This window comes from Salmo trutta, chromosome 12 (genome assembly GCF_901001165.1).
Source record: "Salmo trutta chromosome 12, fSalTru1.1, whole genome shotgun sequence".
NCBI lineage: Eukaryota > Metazoa > Chordata > Actinopteri > Salmoniformes > Salmonidae > Salmo > Salmo trutta.
Genome location: NC_042968.1, coordinates 1,238,276 through 1,264,935, shown reverse-complemented (window position 1 = coordinate 1,264,935; position 26,660 = coordinate 1,238,276). Strand labels below are relative to the sequence as shown.

Below are 26,660 nucleotides of genomic sequence, written 5' to 3'. Positions count from 1 at the left end.
TAGCTTTGAACAGTGGCGTTTAGCTTTACTGCACATTAGAAGGTTAAGTTAGGCATCGCTGTATACTCAAAACAAAATGTCCACCAAACCTGCACTTAGCCATTAAACTCAATGAGAAATACAACCCTAATTATTTACGATTGGCCCTTTTCCCAATGCCGGCTGCATTTCATTGCCACGAGCTCTCATGACAGTAGAAAAGTGAGCCTTGTCCTTCTGTCCCATCACTGCTACTCCCATAAGTATCCTTCATGGAACTGGGTGGGTGTTCCTAAATTGTTGGCAAAATCTACATCCCAAATAACGCCACGGCACTGTATCCCGTTGGGGGGAGGGATCCTTCTTGCCTCTTTAAGAGGTGATGGAGACCATGTTGTTGGGGCTGAGAATCTCGATCCAGTAGCCATCAGGGTCCTGTACAAACGCCAGCCCCTTCATTTTACCTGAGAGAAGAGCAGAGGGTGATAGAGAGAGGAGTAGAAGACAACACCATGAGATAGAAATGCTCCTGGATACACATTGGAGCAAGAATAGAATTTTAACATCCAAAGAGCACATGAGCTGAATTAAAATATTTCCAGAGAAAGAAATATCCTAAATGAACTGTTGCATCTAAGAAAAGTTATTTATAGAATAATTGCATTACCCATTTACTTTATTGAATTTACAAAAACTTTTCTGTAAGCTCCAAACAGTAAAGGGAAATTCTCTTCCTAGTTTCATACATAAATACCCATAAAAACACCAGGATGATGATGATTTCCCTGTGACTGAAGCAATACACATTGAAAAGGTGTTAATCATACCCACCAACAGTAACACCTGGGCCACATTCAGCAGGGCCCAACATTGTGAACTTTGATATGTCATATAGAACATGCCTCTGACATGTTGAATAAGGAATCACGTGGCCATGAAGTGGTAATGTTATTGACCAAAACTGCCTCCATTGATTTCACATAAAAGTATGTCATGTTGCCAAGACAGTTCTCGTAATGTTTACATGTAACCCAAATCTGATGTTTTAACTACCTGACTACAGAGAACTCTAGACAAATATGACGATTCCCTCACCCATTTGGCAACACGCTAAGCTATGAACACTAACACCATTGAGGAATGTCAGCAGCTTAGCTAGCACAACAATCCTCAAGAGTCTGTTTATGCATCTGGCATAAATATAATATAGTACCAGTCAAAAGTTGACACACCTACTCATTCAAGGGTTTTTAGTTTTTACCATTTTCTATATTGTAGAATAATAGTGAAGGCATCAAAACTATGAAATAACACATGGAATCATGTAGTAACCAAAAGTGTTAAATCAAAATATGTTATATTTAAAATTCTTCAAAGTTGCCACCCTTTGCCTTGATGACAGCTTTGTACTCTTGGCATCCTCTCAACCAGCTTCATGAAGTGGTCAACTGGAATGCATTTCAATTAACAGGTGTGCCTTGTTAAAAGTACATTTGTGGAATTTCTATCCTTCTTAATGCGTTTCAGCCAATCAGTTGTGACAAGAACAGCTCAAATAATTAAAGCGAAACGACAGTTCATCATTACTTTAACCTGTTAGGGTATAGGGGGCAGTATTTTCACGGCTGGATAAAAAAAATGTACCCGATTTAATCTGGTTACTAATCCTACCCAGTAACTACAATATGCTTATTATATATGGATAGAAAACACCCTAAAGTTTCTAAAACTGTTTGAATGGTGTCTGTGAGTATAACAGAACTCATTTGGCAGGCAAAACCCTGAGACAGATTCTGACAGGAAGTGGATACCTGATGTGTTGAATTGACTTTAAGCCTATACCATTGAAAAACAAAGGGCTGAGGAATGTTTTGGCACTTCCTATTGCTTCCACAAGATGTCCCCAGCCTTTACAAAGTGTTTTGAGTCTTCTACTCTGAGATCTGACTGAAGAAGAGCCTTGGAACAGTGATGGCCCATTAGACACCTTGCGCGCGAGTTGATGGTGGGTACTCTCATTCCAAAACGTTTTAAAAGAGAACCCAATGGTCCGCCTTGAATTTTATTCATGTTCTGGTTAAAAAAGGCCCTAATGATTTATGCGATACAACGTTTGACATGTTTGAACGAACGTAAATATATATTTTTCCGTTCGTGATGTGAAGTGAAGTCCGGCTGGCTTAGATCATGTGCTAACAACACAGAGGTTTTTGGACATAAATGATGAGCTTTTTTGAACAAAACTACATTCGTTATGGACCTGGGATTCTTTGGAAGTGACATCTGATGAAGAGAATCAAAGGTAATGGATTATTTACATAGTATTTTCGATTTTAGATCTCTCCAACATGGCGGTTAGTCTGTATCGCAATGCGTATTTTTCTGGGCGCAGTGCTCAGATTATTGCAAAGTGTGATTTCCCAGTAAGGTTAATTTTAAATCTGGCAAGTCGATTGCGTTCAAGAGATGTAAATCTATAATTCTTTGAATGACAATATAATATTTTACCAATGTTTTCTAATATTAATTAATTATTTTGTTGTCATGACTTGACTGCCGGTATTGGAGGGAAACGATTTCCTGAACATCAACGCCATAGTAAAACGCTGTTTTTAGATATAAATATGAACTTGATAGAACTAAAAATGCATGCATTGTCTAACATAATGTCCTAGGAGTGTCATCTGATGGAGATTGTAAAAGGTTAGTGCATAATTTTAGCTGATTTTATGGTTTTGGTGACGCCTGTCTTTGAATCGACAATGCATTACACACAGCTATTATCAATGTACTCTCCTAACATAACCTAACTTTATGCTTTCCCCGTAAAACCTTTTTGAAATCGGACAACGTGGTTAGATTAAGGAGATGTTTATCTTTCAAAGGCTGTAAGTTAGTTGTATGTTTGAGAAATTTGAATTTTGACATTTATTTGGTTTCAAATTTGCCGCTCTTGAAATGCACCTGCTGTTGATAAGGTGCGCCACGGGGGGCACGCTAACGTCCCACATAGCCCCAAGAAGTTAAGACATGAAGGTCAGTCAATCTGGAAAATGTCAGAACTTTTCATGTTTCCTCAAGTGCAGTCGCAAAAACCATCAAGTGCTACGATGAAACTGGCTCTCATGAGGACCTCAACAGGAAAGGAAGACCCAGAGTTACATCTGCTGCAGAGGATAAGTTCATTAGTGTTACCAGCCTCAGAAATTGCAGCCCAAACAAACGCTTCCGAGTTCAAGTAACAGACATCTCAATATCAACTGTTCAGAGGAGACTGCGTGAATCAGGCCTTCATGGTCAAATTGCTGCAAAGAAACCACTACTAAAGGACACCAATAAGAAGACTTGCTTGGGCCAAGAAACACGACCAATGGACATTAGACCGGTGAAAATCTGTCCTTTGGTCTGATGAGTCAATATTATTATTTTTTCCCAAATTAGATTTTTGGTCTTGTCTTTGTGAGATGCAGAGTAGGTGAACGGATGACCTCCACATGTGTGGTTCCCACCGTGAAGCATGAAGGAGGTGGTGTGATGGTGCTTTGCTGGTGACACTGTCTGATTTATTTAGAATTCAAGGCACACTTAACCAGCATGGCTACCACAGCAATACGCCATCCCATCTGGTTTGCGCTTAGTGGGACTATCATTCGTTTTTCAACAGGACAATAACTCAAAACACACCTCCAGGTTGTGCAAGGGATACTTGACCAAGAAGGAGAGTGATGGAATGCTGCATCAGATGACTTGGCCTCCACAAATCCTCCCGACCTCAACCCAGTTGAGATTTAGGACTAGGTACTGCATACGTAGGAGGGTTTAGCCCCCTAATAGATTAGACTGGAGCACAGCGTGTTCACGAGAGCCACATTCATGGTAAAAAAATAAATAAAGCAAGAAGATATTCGAATGTTCAAGACACCAGCGTTTTGATGTCAGCATTCTAGCAAAAAAAAAAGATAAACCAAAATTAGTAGATGTACTCAGCTGCAAAAAGACTGGGTATGTGAGTACATTGACAGAATTTGTACGTCTACTTTGATGGCAGGTTTGACAAAACTGCAGTTGCGGGGGTAGTGGATGAAATGGAGCAGGATGCTTTGAGAGTGGAATCTAACTCCGCTCACATCGCAGTCATGCGAGGGGTTAACACAGCTAGTGAAAGTCACTAACAGTGTTTCAATGGCCAAGATAAGACAAAGAAACAGGGAGGGAAAAGTAGCGTAGGGTGACAGATCCCCACTTTAGATGTGGGGCCATTGGAAGAACGAGCGTAGAATGGTAATGAGACGACTGCACCGGCTGCATTCGGAGGGAATGCTGCGATGTGAGCATTTGCATTTGTGACAAAAGAACCAGCAGCAAACACTATTGAAAGCAGTGGGGCAGGAAACTCAAACATAGCGGTGTATGGCCTTCGTTCAATCAATAGTGGTTCATAGAGATGACAGTTTCTATGTGAAGGGAGACATAGGAGGCCACGTCTCACAACTTTCTAATAGATGCCTGGGATCAAATATATCTGATTCCTTACAATGAGAAATATGCTAAATTTACGACAGGGAAAAGTGTTACATCCAGCAAGGTAACCAGGGAAGAATCGAAAGCGATCCAGCTACTACCCATGTCTCTGATCATAGGACCAGTAACAATAGCCAGATCATTTTACATGGGAGGAAGTGGAGCTGATTTTGGGGTTGGAGAATCTATGCAAAATGCCAGGGGAATAGATCCTAAAAAGACGGGGGGGGGGGGGGGGTTAAATCTTGCGAGATGTTTTATTTTGTATATTATGAAATCAAATATATTTATAAAGCCCTTTTTACACCAGCCAACGTCACAAAGTGCTATACAAAAAAAATATATATAATAAAATGGAGGGAGGGAGGGGTCACGAGAAATTAGTGTGAGTAATTCTTAGTGGAGTTTAAAGAAGCAATTCTGTCAAGTGACAGCATTGGGATTACCAAACCTAAAATTACCATTTAAAATGTTTGTTCATGAAGGGCATTGTGGTCCTGTGGATACAAAAAAAAATGATCGGGAAGAGAGACTAGTCATATATATGGGAGTAAATCGTTAGACTCGGTGGCGAGATGAAAGTTGCCGTGTCGAAGGGTAGTACATGCTAAATAAATGATACATTGAAGGGGTGGATTAAAACAAATGATTAATGATGTTTTTATTTATTTCACCTTTATTTAACCAGGTAGGCCAGTGGAGAACAAGTTCTCATTTACAACTGCACCCTGGCCAAGATAAAGCAAAGCAGTCCGACAAAAACAAGATTTAAACAAATGTAGTCAATAACACAATAGAAAAATATATGTACAGTGTGTGCAAATGTAGAAGATTAGGGAGGTAAGGCAACAAATAGGCCATAGAGGTGAAATAATTACAATTTAGCAAACACTGTGCAAGTAGAGATACTGGCACGCAAAAGAGAAAGAAGATAAATAACATCACGGGGATGAGGTAGTTGGGTGTGCTATTTACAGATTGGCTGTGTACAGGTACAGTGATCGGTGAGCTGCTCTGACAGCGATGATTGGCGGGTGGACAGTGGACTTATCATGTTTGGTTTAATTAATTTTTGGGTTGCTGATTAAGATGCAGCATAGTGAATGCTAACGAAATGTACATTTTCTCTTCCAGGAGAGGGGGTGTCATTATCTTTTTGGAATGTTTCCCGAGACTGTGGTCTTGGGAGAACAGTTAGTGAAATTCTGCAGTTTTATTAGTATAAAAGGTATCCGGATTAGGCTATAAAAGGGAGCTCCCAGATAAGTAAGGCCTGGCCATTTGTGTGCTTTAGCCCTAGGGTTTACCATGCACACACACACACACACACCTCATCGGTTATGACTATGTGTTAGTGGTGTTAATATCGTGTTTGAATTATTGTATGGGGTCTTCTTAAAAATTGGTTGTGAACTGGGTATGCAGAATGAAGGAAAATGTTTGAAATGTTGTTAAAAGGTTTATGAAGTACAGGGAAAGAAAACACTTAATGGTGTTGAATGACTGTTGTCCTGACTTTCTGGTGAGGCCTGATCAACCTCACTAGAAATGGTGAGAAGTTTAATATGAATGAGGGACATCTGTCTATAGTCTATCAAGAGCTGTAATTGTAATGTGATTTGTTATTCGAATTAGTTTATTTTTGATTTAACAGGCAGTGTTTTTTTTAATCACGATGACGGTCATGTGTTCAAGGGGAAATAACCAGTTCGCTGGGGCCCTGCCCATTGGTAAATATGCAAATTTATTTTTTTCAGTCTGCATATAAAAAGGAAAATTTTTGTTAATAATGGTTGACAGTTACTCCAAATGGATTGTGATGTGTATTGCTGTTGTTTTCATTGTTTCGATACAAATCTCACCAGATTGGGTCTGCTGTATTGTTGGGATTTCTCCCGAAGGGTTAGAGCTCCAACTCCCTGACCAGCTAACTCTGTGTGATGGCAAAGGTGACCACAGATGGTGTCTTGATGCATAGAGTGGATAATTTGACCAAGAACATTGTGAACCGCAACCCTCCCTAACTGGCTGAAGAATAGCGACAAAGGCGTTCACTACGACCTTGTTTCTCACTACTCCTACCTGTGACCCGAGTCTGAGCCAGCAACCTAAGTACAAGCAGCAGGAGTGTGGCATGAGGCTGTGCATGTGGAGTGAGATCAAGGTCAAACTCCTCTCATACTGCTGATGTACTGGTGGGAAAAATAACCAGACAGAATAGACTGTACAGAATGGTGGTAGCGGCTCAGGTGAGAGACTCGTGTACTTGGAAAAATCTGGGAAAATGTCTGTGGAGTCCCAAAAACCAAGGCATTAACATTATAGGGAAGTGGGAAAGCGAAATGGAATGTGACTGGGGCGGAGATCTGTGTGGCTAATAAATGAAGGAAGTGGGTAATAGAGTCTCTGGGGAACTAAACCACTTCGCTATGTATATTGTTACAGGGGATAGCTCGTAGGAGAGGAAGGACAGCTAACTGTGCACAATATAGACTACTATGAAGTCAAACTGAATGTCACACATACCCAGATCATGGTGAGAGTAGCAGCGATAGTGTTGTCATTTCAGACACTATAGTCAACTTTCAATGGGGGGGTTCGTCAAAGAAGGTACAAAGCTTAAAATAATAGTCACAGATCCCTGTATACAGGAGGCCACATCACCGAAGGGGAAGTTTGCTGTAATAATAGCATCACATCTCCTGCAGAGTGTGATTAAGAAACATGTGACTCAGAGTTTTGTAAGGTTGGACACTTCCAACGCCACTAATATCTCCCCCATTCATAACAGCCAGATAACACTTGACATTTCTCCCAGAAGATTGGGACCGAGTGACGGCAAAGGTGGCTGCTTATCAACTGTTGGGACCCAACATTCACACTATAACGAGGGTGTTCAAAGGGGTGGGGTGTAGATCGACCTTGGGATGAGCGATGTGTACCTAACCTGAGCACAGGAAAGTATTATCCACAGGTACCGACTGTAGCAGAGTACAAGAGGTCAATGGAGATGTTGGTGGCTAGGGAACCGGGTATGAGTTGGGAGACAGGCAGGGAGTGTCTGAACGGGCGAGTCCGAGACCTATCAGTGAACCACAAATAGTCCAGCATGAACTGGACTACAGCGCAAATTATGAGTATTTTGAAGTAGCATTGTAGCACTAAATCCAAAATGGCGTAGCAGTGCATTGTAGCACTAAATCCAAAATGGTAGCACTAAATCCAAAATGGCGTAGCAGTGCAGACGTGTTTTGTTCGTCCTCTCGTGTACTTTTGTATTTTTCATCCTTTTGTATACATTTCATATTCAATCTCTTTTCCATTTTAATTAAATTATACCTTCCGGTAACCTGCCTCACCCAATGTGATACGGAACCGCTATTATTTTTTAGACCTTATAGCCAGAACCACCTGGCCATCAGAAGCTAACCAGCTACAAGCTATTTAGTCATTGTTAGTCACTGCTAGCAGCCTTTGCCTTCTGCACAGATACCAGCCCTTTATTTTTTTTACCCTGGATAATTCTCGCCAGCCTACCAGTATCAGACTGTTTCTCCACTGCAACGCCGGATTCCTGCCGTAAACCCTGAACCATTATTCCTGATCTTCACAGCTAGCTAGCTGCCACCGAGTGACCCAGTACCGAAGCTATCCCTGAGGCCCACCTCCCGGCCTACTCAGTTGTTCACCCGGACTCCACCCAAACACGGCTAGAACCCACTACTCCACCGGATCCTTGCCGTAAGCTCTGGACCTTGGCACCGGATCACCGCTGCTACCGAGATGCTATAGTGGCTAACCCCCCTGCCCTGAAGCTAGCACCAGTTAGCCGTGAGCCAGGCGCATCTCCCGGCTAGCAAACTAAATGACTACAACACCTCTTTCACCACCTGGCTTGGATCCTTTGTCGACACGGCGCCCCGCCGCACCACCACGACTGGTCTGCTGATGAATACTCCATCCGCTGTGCTTCAACCGGCCGCCGGACGTTGGCACAGACGCTTCTATTAGCCCCGGGCTGCTAACTTTAAACGGCTTCCAACTACTCCGCGGCTTCCATCTATTGCTGTCCCCTGGACCCTATGATCACTTGGCTACATAGCTGATGCCTGCTGGACTGTCTGTCGGCCCAGCCGCGAACTCAGGCTCTGTGTGTAGTTAACCGACCCTCTCTGCCCATTCATTGCCATTTTACCTGTTGTTGTTTAGCTGATTAGCTGTTGTCTTACTCTCTTTTGTCTTAGCAAGCTCTCCCAATCAACACGTGATTGCTTTATGTCTTACTCAAATGTCAATATGCCTTGTATACTGTTGTTTAGGTTAGTTATCATTGTTTTAGTTTACAATGGAGCCCCTAGTTCCACTCATCATACATTTACATTACATTTGTCATTTAGCAGACGCTCTTATCCAGAGCGACTTAAAGTAGTGAATGCATACATTTCATGCATTTTTTTTTTGTACTGGCCCCCCGTGGGAATCGAACCCACAACCCTGGCGTTGCAAACACCATGCTCTACCAACTGAGCCACAGTTGGTACAGCTGATACCTCCTTTGTCCCACCTCCACACATGCGGTGAACTCACCCATTATAACGAGCATGTCCAGAGATGCAACCTCTTATCATCACTCAGTGCCTGGGTTTACCGCCGCTGTACCCGCACCCCACCATACCCGTCTGCACATTATGCCCTGAATCTATTCTACCACGCACAGAAATCGTCTCCTTTTATTCTTTGTCCCCAACACTCTAGACGACCAGTTCTTATAGCCTTTCGCCTTACCCTCACCCTACTTCTCTGTTCCTGGGGTGATGCAGAGGTAAACCCAGGCCCTACAGGTCCTCTGGCACCCTCATTTGTTGACTTCTGTGATCAAAAAAGCCTTGGTTTCATGCATGTTAACATCAGAAGCCTCCTCCCTAAGTTTGTTTTACTCACTGCTTTGGCACACTCCGCCAACCCTGATGTCCTTGCCGTGTCTGAATCCTGGCTTAGGAAGGCCAACAAAAATTCTGAGATTTCCATACATAACTACAACATTTTCCATCAAGATAGAACTGCCAAAGGGGGAGGAGTTGCAATCTACTGCAGAGATTGCTTGCAAAGTTCTGTCATACATTCCAGGTCTATACCCTAACAGTTCGAACTTATAATTTTAAAAATGAATCTCTCCAGAAATATAGGTCTCTCACTGTTGCCGCCTGTTACCGACCCCCCTCCGCTCCCAGCTGTGCCCTGGACACCATATGGGAATTGATCGCTCCCCATCTCGCTTCAGAGTTCGTTCTGTTAGGTGACCTAAACTGGGATATGCTTAACACCCCGGCCGTCCTACAATCTAAAGTAGATGCCCTCAATCTCACACAAATCATCAAGGAACCCACCAGGTACAACCCTAAATCCGTAAACATGGGCACCCTCAGACATTATCCTGACCAACTTGACCTCCAAATACACATCTGCTGTTATCAACCAGGATCTCAGCGATCACTGCCTCATTGCCTGCAGCCTTTATGGATGCACAACCACCCCTCATCACTATCAAACACTCCCTAAAACACTTCCGCGAGCAGGCCTTTCTAATTGACCTGGCTCGGGTATCCTGGAAGGATATTGACCTCATCCCATCAGTAGAGGATGCCTGGTTGTTCTTTAAAAGTGCTTTCCACACCATCTTAAATAGGCATGCCCCTTTCAGAAAATGCAGAACTAAGAACAGATACAGTGGGGGGGAAAAAAGTATTTGATCCCCTGCTGATTTTGTACGTTTGCCCACTGACAAAAAAAATCTTTCTGATTGAGAGGGGTCAAATACTTATTTCCCTCATTGAAATGCAAATCCTTATAATATTTTTGACATGCGTTTTTCTGGATTTTTGTTGTTATTCTGTGTCTCACTGTTCAAATAAACCTTCCATTAAAATTATAGACTGATCATTTCTTTGTCAGTGGGCAAACGTACAAAATCAGCAGGGGATCAAATACCTTTTTCCCCCACTGTATAGCCCTTGATTCACTCCAGACCTGACGGCCCTTGACCAGCACAAAAACATCCTATGGCGGACTGCAATAGCATCAAATAGTCCCCGTGATATGCAACTGTTCAGGGAAGTCAGGAACCAATACACGCAGTCAGTCAGGAAAGCAAAGGCTAGCCTTTTCAAGCAGAAATTTGCATCCTGTAGCTCTAACTCCAGATGTTCTGAAAGGGCTGCAAAACCTGGACCCGTACAAATCAACTGGGCTAGACAATCTGAACCCTCTCTTAACCTGTTGGGGATAGGGGGCAGTATTTGCACGGCCGGATAAAAAAAAAAACGTACCCAATTTAATCTGGTTACTACTCCTGCCCAGTAACTAGAATATGCATATAATTAGTAGATTTGGATAGAAAACACTAACGTTTCTAAAACTGTTTGAATGGTGTCTGAGTATAACAGAACTCATTTGGCAGGCCAAAACCTGAGAAGATTCCAAACAGGAAGCGCTCTGACTATTTCTTGGCCTTCTTGATCATCTCTAACCAAAACAGGGGATCTCTGGCATAACGTGACATTTTCTAACGCTCCCATAGGCTCTCAGAAGGCGCCAGAATGATGAATGGTGACTTTGCAGGCCATGGCTGAAAAACAGTAGCGCATTTAGATAGGGGTCGATCTGAGGACAATAAGACTGAGGCGCGTGCACGAGGCGACACCATGTTTTTATTTTTTCGTGTTTGAACTAAAACAGGGTTTCCCGGTCGGAATATTATCGCTTTTTTACGAGAAAAATCGCATAAAAATTGATTTTAAACAGCGTTTGACATGCTTCGAAGTACGGTAATGGAATATTTAGATTTTTTTTGTCACGAAACGCGTCGGGCGCGTCACCCTTAAATTTTTAACAACGTTTCCGTGCAAATACTGCCCCCTATCCCCAACAGGTTAATAAACAGATCACTGACCATTTCGAATCCCACCGTACCTTCTCCGCTGTGCAATCCGGTTTCCGAGCCGGTCATGGGTGCACCTCAGCCACGCTCAATGTACTAAACGATATCATAACCGCCATCGATAAAAGACAGTACTGTGCAGCCGTCTTCCTTGACCTGGCCAAGTCTTTCAACTCTGTCAATCACCGTATTCTTATCGGCAGACTCAATAGCCTTCGTTTCTCTAATGACTGCCTCGCCAGGTTCACCAACTACTTTGCAGACAGAGTTCAATGTGTCAAATCAGAAAGCATGTTGTCCGGACCTCTGGCAGTCTGTGGGGGTACCACAGGGTTAAATTCTCGGGCCGACTCTTTTCTCTGTATATATCAATGATGTCGCTCTTGCTGCGGGAGATTCCCTGATCCACCTCTATGCAGACGACACCATTCTGTATACTTCTGGCCCTTCCTTGGACACTGTGCCAACTAACCTCCAAACGAGCTTCAATGCCATACAACACTCCTTCCGTGGCCTCCAACTGCTCTTAAACGCCAGTAAAACCAAATGCATGCTTTTCAACCATTCGCTGCCCGCACCCGCCCGCCTAGCATCACCACCCTGGACGGTTCTGACCTAGAATATGTGGACAACTATAAATACCTAGGTGTCTGGCTAGACTGTTAACTCTCCTTCTAGACTCACATTAAGCATCTCCAATTCAAAATCGGCTTCCTATTTCGCAACAAAGCATCCTTCACTCACGCCGCCAAACTTAGCTTAATAAAACTGACTACCCTGCCGATCCTTGACGTCATCTACAAAATAGCTTCCAATACTCTACTCAGCAAATTGGATGCAGTCTATCACAGTGCCATCCGTTTTGTTACCAAAGCGCCTTATACCACCCACCACTGCGACCTGTATGCTCTAGTCGGCTGGCCCTTGCTACATATTCGTCACCAGACCCACTGGCTCCAGGTCATATATATAAGTCTATGCTTGGTAAAGCGCCGCCTTATCTCAGTTCACTGGTCACGATAACAACACCCACCCGTAGCACACATTCCAGCAGGTATATCTCACTGATCATGCCCAAAGCCAACACCTCCTTAGGCCGCCTTCCAGTTCTCTGCTGCCAGTGACTGGAACGAATTGCAAAAGTCGCTGAAGCTGGAGACTTACATTTCCCTCACTAACTTTAAACATGAGCTATCTGAGCAGCTAACCGATCACTGCAGCTGTACATAGTCCATCTGTAAATAGCCCCCCAATCTACCTACCTCATCCCCACACTATTACTTTTCTGCTCTTTTGCACATCATCATCTGCTCATTTATCACTCCATTGTTAATCTGCTAAATTGTAATTATTCACTACTATAGCCTATTTATTGCCTACCTTCTCATTCCTTTTGCACACACTGTATATAGACTTTTTTCTTACTGTGTCATTAACTTGTTACACATGGAATAAACAAGCCAATAACAAACTCTGTTGTCTGTCACACTGCTTTGCTTTATTTTGGCCAGGTCGCAGTTGTAAAATGAGAACTTGTTCTCAACTAGCCTACCTGGTTAAATAAAGGTGAAATAAAAAAAATTAAAAAAAATTGGGATATCATCCTCTGAGGGCATTGATTTTGAAACGGATATACAGTGCTGAATTAATCAACTTTACCTCACCTTGAAGTAAAGTTGATTAAGGCCCCCCGCACGTATATATCAGGTGGCTATGGAGGAAGGAGATCGAGAGCAAAGTGAAAAAATGGCTTGGGAACACCTCTGGGAGCCTGGGGTCTGACGGGGAAGACAGCGAAAGCATGAGGTTTCTTAGGGCCTTCATTTTTGTGGAACCCATCAGGAAAGTATCCAGAAGGCAGAGTCAGGCGAAGAGTGGGAATTGTCATGTTATCAAACTTTGGTTTTTCCTTTGCATATACAGTACAAGTCAAAAGTTTGAACACACCTACTCATTCCAAGAGTGTGCAAAGCTGTCAAAGGCAAAGGGTGGCTACTTTGAAGAATCAAAAATAGATAGTTAAACAAATCACTTTTTTGGTTGCTACATGACTCCATATGAGTTATTTCATAGTTTTGTTGTCTTCAACATTATTCTACAAAAATAAAAAACCCTTTAATGAGTACTGTAATTTCCGGACTATAAGCCGCAACTTTTTCCCCCACGCTTTGAACCTCGCAGCTTAAACAACGACGCGGCTAATATATGGATTTTTCCCGCTTTCAAATTTATTTCTCTCCAAAAAAAAACACATTGTGACGTGCTCAGTTTTTTGGCGGCATGAAGCTTTCATTAGACCAATGAAATTGCCGAACGGGTTAAGGTCAAACAACTTTTTTGTTTACTGTTTAGATTAAATCGAGCGCGCTCAAACTTCCCATCATTCTGATTACGGTAGTCATTTTGTCACCCTCATGGAAAAGACACGGAGAAATGCATATGATGCAGCTTTCAAGTTGAAGGCGATTGATCTGGCTGTTGGAAAAGGAAATAGTGCTGCTGCACGGGAGCTTGGTCTTAATGAGTCGATTTTAAGACGTTGGAAACAGCACATGCGGCTTATAGACATGTGCGGCTTATTTATGTTCAAAGTAATATTTTTTAAATTCAGTGGGTGCTGCTTGTATTCAGGTGCGCTCAATAGTCCGGAAATTACGGTAGGTGTCCAAACACACGCACACTTTTTTTTTAACCCACTTTCTCAATCTTGTCTCAAATTTTATGAAACCAAGCAAATGTTTCACACACACACCCAAATCTTGCTTACAAAAAAAGCCAAGTATGAGTAGTACTGTGGGGCTACTCTTACCATCATCAGGCTTCTTGACAAAGGTGACTGCTTGCTCTTCAAACAGCTTGCAGGCAGCATAGACGTCAGGCACCGCAATTCCAATGTGCCCTATGATGCGTGAAAATGAACATAACACATTGCTGACTAACTAGTTTACGCCACTTATGCAGTTACGCAACGACTTAGATATATATACCCCCAGCTGTTATCCAAGTCTTGAACAAAAACTTAATCCATTAGGATGACTAACAATCCAAAACATATAAATGGCAGGGTGGGTAACAACGAAGCCTGCAGATATTATGCTTTATAACTTGTTATAAGCATGCATGGGCCTTTTAAAGTGTACTTCTTACAGATCTACAATAAGACAAAAGTGGGTCAAACATGTCAATGAGGAGTCTTACAATGCATTATAACTGAAAAAAAATAATGGATTATTCCAGCAGACTTTATGTACAGTGGTACGGCAAGGTACTATGGGATGATTACTGAGCTTCAGTGTAGAGTACAGACTCACCAAAGCCACGAGGGTCCGAGTTGCCATTGTGGTAAGACTGGCTAGCGTCACTCTCAGAGCCCCAGTTACTAGGAGGCACAGAAAAAAAACAATGCAATACAACTTTATCAAATTATAGGAATGTAAGATAAGACATTCAATCCGATATTTAGAAATTGTAAAAAAATAAATGATCTTTTAATGTGGCATGAACAAAACACATTACATTTATCCGATTGTCAAAGAAATCACTTTAAAAAGTAAGCATGTTCGTCCATTTCAAAACAATTCCAGCATCCAAACTGCATGTTTACTCATGCCATTTGATGAATGGTAATAGACATGTGTGTCTTGATGACAAATTGAAAACAAATGTAGCCTGAGAAGTTGGGACACCTGAAATGAGGCTGAAACAGTTCTGGGAAAAACAGGATGGTCACCCTAAACACAAGGTCAACTTATTGGGCTAGGCTACAATGTGCATTACTGTAAACTTCAAATAGGCCTACCAGACGCCAGTGATGTAGTGTTGACTGATTTGCCTGTCGCAGTCAAAAAAGTAACTCACCATGCTTTCAATTGCGTTTTAAGTCAACAAAACAAAAATCCCCACTAGGCCTACACCACTGCCGGTAGCCTACCCTCTCAGCCAAGGCAATTTTAAACACGAACACACGCAGAATAGGTAGCCCACATTCAATATAATACAAGAATTGATTCAAAACATGTTTTACACCCTAGTTCAGGAGTTGTCCATAATTCATGAGTTAACGCTTGGCGTCTTCAGATTGTGTGACCTTTCCTTACATTATCGACAATGTCATTATTAAGCATTTAGTAATTTAAAGAGAACTTAAACCCTGTACGAATCATATATCTTGGAGATTTCAAAAATGCACTGTGTAACATTTAATTACATTTCACCGTAAAAACAATTCTCATGGGCACACAAATCCAAAATAATGTATGCCAATGCCATTACAAAATGTAATGCTTCTGACCGAAAGAGTCAACTATGGGCCTAATGTCATCAATATATACTTGGATGGATTGGATGCATAGTTGTCTAGCTGTAGCTAGTTGTCTAGTAATAGTCGATCATCAGGTATTCAAGTAAAACACCTGCACGCACCTGATAAACAGCTGATTTAACAACGATAAATCAACAGATACAGTGCATTCGGAAAGTATTCAGACCCCTTCCCCTTTGCCGCATTGTTACGTTACAACCTTATCTAAAACGGATTAAATACATTTTTTCCTCAATCTACACACAATACCCCATAATGACAAAGCGAACAGCTTTTTAGAAATGTTTGCAAATGTATTAAGAACAAAAAACAGATACCTTGTTTACATAAGTATTCAGACCCTTTACTAAGACTCAAAATTGAGCTCAGGTGCATCCTGTTTCCATTGATGACCCTTGAGATGTTATTACAACTTGACTGGACTCCACATGTGGTAAATTCAATTGATTGGATATGATTTGGAAAGGTACACACCTGGCTATACAAAGGTCCCACAGTTGACAGTGCACGTCAGAGCAAAAACCAAGCCATGAGGTTGAAGGAATTGTCTGTTGAGCTCCAAGACAGGATTGTGTCGAGGCACAGATCTGGGGAAGGGTACCAAAACATTTCTGCAGCATTGAAGATCCAAGAACACAGTGGCCTTCATCATTCTTAAATGGAAGATGTTTCGAACCACCAAGACTCTTCCTAGAGCTGGCCGCCCAGCCAAACTGAGCAATCAGGGGAGAAGGGCCTTGGTCAGGGAGGTGACCAAGAACCAGATGGTCACTGACCGAGCTCTAGAGTTCCTCTGTGGAGACGGTTGTCCTTCTGGAAAGTTCTCCCATCTCTGCATCTCAGGCCTTTATGGTAGAGTGGCCAGACGGAAGCCAATTAAAAAAAGGCACATGACAGCCCGCTTGGAGTTTGCCAAAAGGCGCCTAAAGGGCTCTCAGACCATGAGAAACAAGATTCTCTGGTCTGACGAAAACAAGATTGAACTCTTTGGCCTGAATGCCAAGCGTCACATCTAGAGGAAACCTGGCAACAACCCTACGGTAATGCATGGTGGTGGCAACATGTTGTGGGGTTGTTTTTCAGCGGCAGGGACTGGGAGACAAGTCAGGATCGAGGGAAAAAAATGAACGAAGCAAAGTACAGAGAGATTCTTGATGAAAATCTGCTCATAACCTCAGACTGGGGCAAAGGTTAACCTTCCAACAACACAATGACCCAAAGCACACAGTCAAGACAACGCAGGAGTGGCTTCGGGACGAGTCTCTAAATGTTCTTGAGTGGCCAAGCCAGAGCCCAGACTTGAACCCAATCAAACATCTGTGGAGCGACGCTCCCCATCCAACCTGACAGAGCTTGAGGGTATCTGCAGAGAAGAATGGGACAAACTCCCAAAATTCAGGTGTGCCAAGCTCGTAGCGTCATACCCAAAAAGACTCGAGGCTGTAATTGCTTCCCCCCCCCCCCCCCCCCCAAAAGATTTAGATGCACTATTGTAAAGTGGTTTTTCCACTGGATATCTTAAGGTGAATGCACCAATTTGTAAGTCACTCTGGATAAGAGCGTCTGCTAAATGACTTAAATGTAAATGTAAAAGGTGCTTCAACAAAGTACTGAGTAAAGGGTCTGAATACATCTGTAAATGTGATATTTCAGATTTTTGACCAGTTTTTGCTTTGTCAATATGGGGTATTATGTGTAGATCGAGGGAAAAATGTACTTCATTTTAATATAAGGCTGTAACATAACAAAATGTGGAAAAAGTAAAGGGGTCTGAATACTTTCCGAATGCACTGTACATCTAATGCATTGGAATAAAGGCTATTTTTATCAAGGACGCATGTCAAACAAATGGTGAAAATGGAAATCTCAGCCGAGGCAAAAAAATTAAATAATCTGCACTACTGAATGGACATCGCCGCCACATAAATAAAACGTTTTAAACCATGACAGAGAGGTGGGGGTGTTCGGTTAATTTTCATATTTACCACTGCATTTTCAACAAATAGGAGAATGGTTAAATTTGAATTATTTTGGAGATCCCCCAGTTTTACTTTTGTTGCATTTACGGGGGCCAATGTCTCTTTCAGGGTAGTTGAGCCCCCCTGGCTCCTCTAATAATTCACACCATGCCAGCACTAACAACCATTTCAAGGATATCTCTAGGACTGGAGTAAGAGTAGCCTATCATAGACCTTCTGATCATGCCCAGGTCTCTTATGAAGAGTGAGGAGCGCTATTGCCTATCGCCCAAAATCCAAAGCGGCCTTACTGGGTGAGCTCAATGGTGGCTCGTCTGGAGAAGGTCCAGGCCGTTCTTTCTTTCACGTCGCCAGGGATCTCCTTCTTGTCCTCGTAACCCAGGAAGTAAAGGGAGAAGTGCATGGAGGGGAAGTCAAACTTTTGGAGTAACCTAGAGGGAAGGGACAAAAAAAAAAGTCACCCGTGTTACATGACTGCATTTGAGGAGACACAGCACTACATATTGGAAAATGACAAAGTATCTGCTCTATTGACGCGTCAGGAGGATTGTAGTGTTTTACCATTTGCTTATTGCCAGTCAGTAGTCTCATGAACCAGCCTGACAGCTGCGCTCAATACATGTGCCACGTGTTGAGCACAGAGTTCAGGCTGGTTTCAGGGTTATGCCATTTGTTTAATACTTTAGCCAACTTGTCATCTTCATTCCAAGAAGTGCAGGACCAGTCAGGTACCAAAGCTAGCTTATCGTAGCATTTAATTAACTGTGAAGTTAGTAAATAAGTGCCTCCAGCTCGTTCTATTTCTATTACTGCTCGTCCTAAATCAATTTACTTTGGTTAAAACTTTTGCATAAAATTAATCTAGTTATTAAAGTAGAGGTACTGTATTTCTTGTGATCCAATGACCAGACAACATTGGTGGGGCTACGGTTGGCACTCACGTCATTCCCATGATCCGGGTATAGAAGTCCAAGGATTTCACTGGATCCTTCACCCTCAGCATGGTCTGCTGCATCATGAAATCCTGGAACACCAAGAATTCCCAATTCTAGAAATGATTCTTAATTCTAGGACTCATGTTTCACCTCAAAAAGTAGTGAGCATTGAAAAAAAAAAAAAAAAAAACAGGTACACCTGTAAATTCAGGGTGGCAACTTGATTTCCTTCAATAATCATTCATGCTTGCTGACGTGTTTTGGAGCAAACATCCTCCTAACAACAATGATCTAAGATTAATCATTATGTTTCAGTACAGTAATGGGAGTCTAACGTTGTACATTCCGAAACAGTCGTGCTTTGCAGGATTTGTCATACTGTCCTAAATAAATAATGTTTTTGTTTCGTACACTGGGCCTTTAAATACTCCTGTATTAGATGGCCAATACAGCCGTCTGCAGCTCAGGCAACCCCCCCCCCCCCCATCCTTTTAACAGCAGGACACTGTAACGGCCTTTATCACTGAAGATTATGAATTGGGCTGTTTGAGAAGGTTTGAATCCTAAGCAACCTGCCTACATATAGCTGTAAGTGCAATACCAACACAGCTACTGTAGTAGGGCAAAGCTGTATGCTGGAAAACCTTGGTGATTATGCAACATAATACAGCAATAAAAGTAGACTTAAACAATAATGACAAATGTGTCAAATAATGTAGATAGTATTGATTTAATATTAACAGCTGATTTTCCACTGGGAAGCGAAAAACATGAAAGTGTACCTTATAGTTTACTGAAGAAAGACTAGTACTACATTACCTGTAAACAAAACCGAGTTGGAACAAAAACATTTTTTTTTTAAATGTACAACCACACGTACATTCATCAGATATAGTCAACTTTGGAAATATAACTCAAGGATGGCCACAATTGCTTTTGACAAGCTACAGGTTTATACATGCTTTTTTGTTCAAGCCCAGTTCTAACCACACCAAATTGATGGTCTCGTTGAAGAGCTGAAGTCTTGATGAACAGCTGAGTGGTAGAATCAGGTGCGGTAGCACTGGGCTTGAACAGAAAAGCCTGCATACCGCTGTGGATCATCAAGAGCAATGTTGTTAACTCCTGGTACAAACACTGCAACAAAACTAAACTGCTGAGAAACACCTGTAAAATAGTAATTAAATGTGTACAACACTTTTGAACAATTAGACTTATTTACAAATCTGAAATTGGACAAGTGCTCTAAATCCTTGAATAAAGAACTTCAGCTACAAAAATGTCCTAAATAATGTAGTACTGTCCTAAATAATGTAGTACACAGCTGTCCAACTCAAGTAAAAGAGCACATGGACTCATTTATAAATGGCAGCATAAATATGAAAACAGGTGGGAGAACTCAGATTTGGAACATAACATACATTTTAAGTATTGATAGTGTACAAAAGTACCATGTGTACCTCGAGCATTTGAATTGGCAAAAAGAATTTATTCTTGATCTGAAAATCTGGTATGGATGGTGTGATGCAATTGCGAAGCCTCCGGAGGAATAGCCAGATAGCCCTGACTTCTGCAGAGGCCAAAACAACGCAAATGCTGCATGGCCATGTAGCGCCTTTAAGGTGCGTTCCTAAAATTGCCTTCAGTGTGTCAGAGTGCGCTGTTCGGAAATTTAGAGCGTAGTCAGATTTTCCGTTCGTAAATTCAAAGCGTTTTGCTCGGAGTGTTTAGAGTGCACACTGGACGCTCTGGCCGAGGAGTCGGGTTGATGCGAGTGTTCTGACCTTACGAAGGCAATCATGAGCATAAACGGACTAAAGTTGCCTAGCTACTAGTTAGGCTGTTTTCATGTTATCCAGAGCATGAGACCAACTGTGCTGCTAGCAACAATTTAATTCCGTTTTTTTGATACACTTCACTGACACTTCCCATATTCAACAGGTGTTGCACATTAGTCAACTCACCAGTTATTTATAAAAAATATATAAAAAATGATTTAACCAGGTAGGCCAGTTGAGAACAAGTTCTCATTTACAACTGCGGCCTGGCCAAGATAAAGCAAAGCAGTGCGACAAAAACACCAGAGTTACACATGGGATAAACAAACATACAGTCAATAACACAATAGAAAAATCTGTATACAGTGTGCAAATGAAGTAAGGAGGTAAGGCAATAAATAGGCCAATAGTGGCGAAGTAATTACAACTTAGCAATTTACACTGGAGTGATATGTGCAGATGAGGATGTGCAAGTAGAAATACTGGTGTGCAAAACAGCAGAAAAAAAAGACAAAAATAACAGGAATGAGGTAGGTAGTTGGATGGGCTATTTACAGATGGGCTGCGTACAGCTGTAGCGATCGGTAAGCATCAGCTGTCAGAGCAGCTTAAACTTAGCGAGGGAGATCTAAGTCTCCAACTTCAGTGATCTTTGCAATTTGTTCCAGTCATTGGCAGCAGAGAACTGGAAGGAACGGCGGCCAACGGAGGTGTTGGCTTTGGGGATGACCAGTGAAATATACAGTTGAAGTCGGAAGTTTACATAAACAAGTTTTAATGACTTCAACCTAAGTGTTTCAACCACTCCACAAATGTCTTGTTAACCTGTTAGGGCTAGGGGGCAGTATTTACACGGCCGGATAAAAAACGTACCCGATGTAATCTGGTTACTACTCCTACCCAGTAACTAGAATATGCATATAATTATGTCAACAGCGGTTGACATGCTTCGAAGTACGGTAATGGAATATTTAGAAATGTTTTGTCACAAAATGCGCCATGCTTGTAACCCTTATTTACCATTTGGATAGTGTCTTGAACGCACGAACAAAACACCGCTGTTTGAACATAACTATGGATTATTTGGGACCAAACCAACATTTGTTATTGAAGTAGAAGTCCTGGGAGTGCATTCTGACGAAGAACATCAAAGGTAATCAAACTTTCTAATAGTAAATCGGAGTTTGGTGAAGGCTAAACTTGCGGGGTGTCTAAATAGCTAGCCCTGTGATGCCGGGCTATGTACTTAGAATATTGCAAAATGTGCTTTCACCAAAAAGCTATTTTAAAATCGGACATATCGAGTGCAGAGGAGTACTGTATCTATAATTCTTAAAATAATTGTTGTGTTTTTTGTGAACGTTTATCGTGAGTAATTTAGTAAATTCACCGGAGGTTTGCTAGTTCTGAACGTCACATGCTAATGTAAAAAAGCTGGTTTTTGATACAAATATGAACTTGATTGAACAAAACATGCATGCATTGTATAACATAATGTCCTAGGGTTGTCATCTGATGAAGATCATCAAAGGTTAGTGCTGCATTTAGCTGTCTTCTGGGTTTTTGTGACATTATATGCTAGCTTGAAAAATGGGTGTCTGATTATTTCTGGTTGGGTACTCTGCTGACATAATCTGTTTTGCTTTCGCTGTAAAGCCTTTTCGAAATCGGACAGTGTGGTTAGATTAACGAGAGTCTTGTCTTTAAAATGCTGTAAAATAGTCATATGTTTGAGAAATTGAAGTAATAGCATTTCTTAGGTATTTGAATAACGCGCCACAGGATTCCACTGGCTGTTACGTAGGTGGGACGATTTGGTGCCACCTACCCTAGAGAGGTTAACAAACTATAGTTTTGGCAAGTCGGTTAGGACATCTACTTTGTGCATGACACAAGTCATTTTTCCAACAATTGTTTACAGACAGATTATTTCACTGTATCACACAATTCACTAAGTTGACTGTGCCTTTAAACAGCTTGGAAAATTCCAGAAAATGATGTCATGGCTTTAGAAGCTTCTGATAGGCTAATTGACATCATTTGAGTCAATTGGAGGTGTACCTGTGGATGTATTTCAAGGCCTACCTTCACACTCAGTGCCTCTTTGCTTGACATCACAGGAAAATCAAAAGAACTCAGCCAAGACCTCAGAAAAAAAAAAATGTGCAGACCTCCACAAGTCTGGTTCATCCTTGGGAGCAATTTCCAAATGCCTGAAGCTACCACGTTCATCTGTACAAACAATAGGACGCAACTATAAACACCATGGGACCACGTAGCCGTCATACCGCTCAGGAAGTATACGCGTTCTGTCTCCTAGAGATGAACGTACTGTGGTGTGAAAAGTGCAAATCAATCCCAGAACAACAACAAAGGACCTTGTGAAGATGCTGGAGGAAACGGGTACAAAATTATCTATATCCACAGTAAAACGAGTCCTATAATCGACATAACCTGAAAAGCCACTCAGCAAGGAAGAAGCCACTGCTCCAAAACCGCCATAAAAAAAAGCCAGACTTCGGTTTGCAACTGCACATGGAGACAAAGACAATACTTTTTGGAGAAATGTCTTCTGGTCTGATGAAACAAAAATATAACTGTTTGGCCATAATGACCATCTTTATGTTTGGAGGGAAAAGGGGGAGGCTTGCAAGCTGAAGAACACCATCCCAACTGTGAAGCATTGGGGTGGCAGCATCATGTTGTGGGGGTGCTTTGCTGCAGGAGGGACTGGTGCACTTCACAAAAGATGCCATCATGAGGCAGGAAAATGATGTGGATATATTGAAGCAACATCAAGACATCAGTCAGGAAGTTAAAGCTTGGTCGCAAATGGGTCTTCCAAATGGACAATGACCCCAAGCATACTTCCAAAGTTGTGGCAAACTGGTTTAAGGACAACAAAGTCAAGGTATTGGAGTGGCCATCACAAAGCCCTGACCTCAATCGTACAGAAAACGTGTGGGCAGAACTGAAAAAGCGTGTGCGAGCAAGTAGGCCTACAAACCTGACTCAGTTACACCAGCTCTGTCAGGAGGAATGGGCCAAAATTCACCCAACTTATTGTCGAAAGCTTGTGAAAGGCTACCTGAAACATTTGAACCAAGTTAAACAATTTAAAGGCAATGCTACCAAATACTAATTGAGTGTATGTGACGAAAGAAATAAAAGCTGAAATAAATCACTACTCTTATTCTGACATTTCACATTCTTAAAATAAAGTGGTGATCCTAACTGACCGAAGACAGGGAATTTTTACTTGGATTAAATGTCGTGAATTGTGAAATACTGAGTTTAAATGTATTTGGCTAAGGTGTATGTAAACTTCCGACTTCAACTGTATGTATGTATGCATGTATGTATGTATGTATGTATGTATGTATGTATGTATATATAGCTGGTGTAGCGAAATGCAGGTGTAGCAAAATGCTTGTGTTCCTAGCTTTAACAGTGCAGTAGTATCTAACAATTTACAACAGTACACAAAAATCTAAGTAAAAGACTGGAAGAAAAATAATATTAGATTTAGTAAATGCCACTCCAACATTGCTCAAATAGAATAGAATGCATATGAGATGAGAAAAGCAGTATGTAAACATATTTAAAGTGGCCAGTGATTCCAAGTCTTTGCAGCAGCAGCCTCTAAGATGCAGGGTTGAGTAACCGTGTGGAAGCTGGCTAGCGATGGCCTTGAGTTACAGACCGAAAAACAGCTTCTGTCCCAGCTTTCATGCACCTGTACCGACCTTGCCTTCTGAACGATAGCGGGGTGAACAGGCCGTGGCTCAGGTGGTTGTTGTCCTTGATATGTTTGACCTTACTGTGACATCGGGTGCTGTATGTGTCCTGGAGGGCAGGTAGGTTACCAGGCGGTGATACAGCCCAACAGGATGCTCTCAATTGTGCATCTGTAAAAGTTTGTGAGGGTTTTAGGGGCCAAGCCCAATTTCTTCAGTCTCCTGAGTTTGAAGAGGCGCCGTTGCGCCTTCTTTGCCACACTGTCTGCGTGGGCCATTTCAGATCGTCAATGATGTGTACGCCAAGGAACTTGAAGCTTTCACCTTCTCCACTGCGGCCCCGTCAATGTGGATAGGGGCGTGCTCCCTCTGCTGTTTCCTGAAGTCCACAATCTGGTCCTTCGTTGTTGACGTTGAATGAGATTATTTTCCTGGTACCACTCACCCAGGGCCCTCACCTCCTCCCTGTATACTGTTTCGTAATTGTTGGTAATCAGGCCTACTGTTGTGTCGTCTGCAAACTTGATTGAGTTGGAGGCATGTGTGGCCACACAGTCATGGGTGAAAAGGGAGTACAGGAGGGGGCTGAGCACGCACCCGTGTGGGGCCCCTGCGTTGAGGATCAGCGAAGTGGAGGTGTTGTTTCCTACCTTCAACACCTGGGAGCGGCCCGTCAGGAAGTCCAGGACCTAGTTGCACAGGACGGGGTTGATGAGCTATAGTGAATGAAAAGCATTCTTACATTGGTATTCCTCTTGTCCAGATGGGATAGGGCAGTGTGCAGGCATCATCCATTGGGGCGGTATGCAAATTTCAGTGGGTCTAGGGTGTCAGGTAAGGTGGAGCCTCAAAAGCACATCATGATGACAGAAATGAGTCCTATGGGGCGATAGTCATTTAATTCAGTTACCTTTGCTTTCTTTGGTACAGGAACAATGGTGGACATATTGAAGCAAATGGGGACAGCAGACTGGGATAGGGAGAGATTGAATATGTCAGGAAACAGCTGGTCTGCGCATGCTCTGAGGACACGTCTAGGGATGCTGCCTGGGCCGACATCTAGCCAATTTACCTTTTTAGTCATTTAGCAGACGCTCTTATCCATACATTTTTTTTCTTTTTTCTCCCTACTGGCCCCCGTGGGAATCGAACCCACAACCCTGGCGTTGCAAACACCATGCTCTACCAACTGAGCCACAGGGAATGTCAGCTCTCATCCGACTGGTATAACGTTACCTTTGCTAGATAATTTTTAAAAAACACATTCATTGGCTAGCTACCTTTAACTACTTGCCTGTTCGTTAGCTAGGTTAGCTTTCAGCTGACTGGTTTTAGCTAGTTACAGTCAGAGGCTAGCTGCTGTACTTTGTCCAAGCACGCTAACGTTAGCTAGCTAATCAAAATACCTGTTTGCATTTATTGATTGACCAGTTAGCTATATACACAATAGCCTAGGCTTGTTCGCATTCAATTCTTATGGGTGGCAGCGTGGTGCAAGCAGCTGTGTTGTTGCTGAGCAACCGATCTGGTGTTATATTACTTAGAAATGCTACAGAAAGGTAGCACGTCGTTCCTTAATGGCCGGAAATGTGCACGAGAACGAAGCATTTAAGTTTTTATTTAAAAAAAAAACTGTTGCAACTGCAAACACTGTAGATGCGATTTTGTAATAGCATGATATATAGTCAAGTATCAGTAATACAGGGACGCTCTGGCCTACACAAGCGCTCAACACGGACTTGCTTATCACAGACCTAGGTCTGGCTGGCAAATAAACAAAAATACTAACAGCATCATTACATAACAGAAATATAGTAAAGTAAGTAAATGTAAAGCCTATCTATAAGTGTGTGTGCCAATTTCTATAGGAGAGTGTGCAAAAAAAATCTACACTGAGTTCCTGTTTTGCAGTTGCATACACTATCAGTGCTGGCAGTGGCACAACAAACATACATGGTCGGATGTACCCCTCCAAAGTCCAAATGTCACTTCGAAGTATAGAGTTTCATAGTCAGTAGCACTGCGGACGGTGTACCAGTAGACTGCACTAAGTCTATAAATAAGACGCAAACAGCAATAGTAATTTCACTTTCGCAAACGTTGCAACTGGCATAAGACGTTCACCTGCGCGTGAGCCCAGTTGTAAAACTATGAAACTGCATAACCGGCCTATGTGCCTAACTTTAGTATTGCGAGTTGCATTTGGGCAGAATTCAAGTGTGGACTGCTAGATATAGCTACTCACCTTCGTAAGTGGGTTTCCATCTTTGCAAGCTGCTGCCGCGGCCTCGTCTGATAACCCTTGGTCGGTCATTTTGCTTGGATATCTACCTCTAGAAGACCGAGGAGTGCTAGGTTGTTGGTGTGTGCGGTGAGCAGCAAGGCACGGCCACTGAAGTGAGGAAATAAAGAGCCACCTCTAAAAACTGCTCGACTGGGAGCGTCCAGCTACGTCAGTCAGGGCTCAACAGCT

At 42.3% G+C, this 26,660-nt stretch overlaps 1 protein-coding gene across 1 annotated transcript; it reads right to left on the bottom strand.

Annotated features, from left to right (window-relative positions):
- LOC115202800 (lactoylglutathione lyase) lies at window positions 1–26,660 on the bottom strand. Its single transcript, XM_029766832.1, has 6 exons — window positions 26,433–26,660; window positions 18,679–18,761; window positions 18,028–18,168; window positions 14,749–14,816; window positions 14,247–14,336; window positions 1–443 (listed from the first exon to the last, which is right to left on the bottom strand). Exons 1-6 carry the CDS (start codon window positions 26,499–26,501, stop codon window positions 352–354), a joined length of 543 nt encoding a protein of 180 aa, XP_029622692.1. The 5' UTR covers window positions 26,502–26,660; the 3' UTR covers window positions 1–351.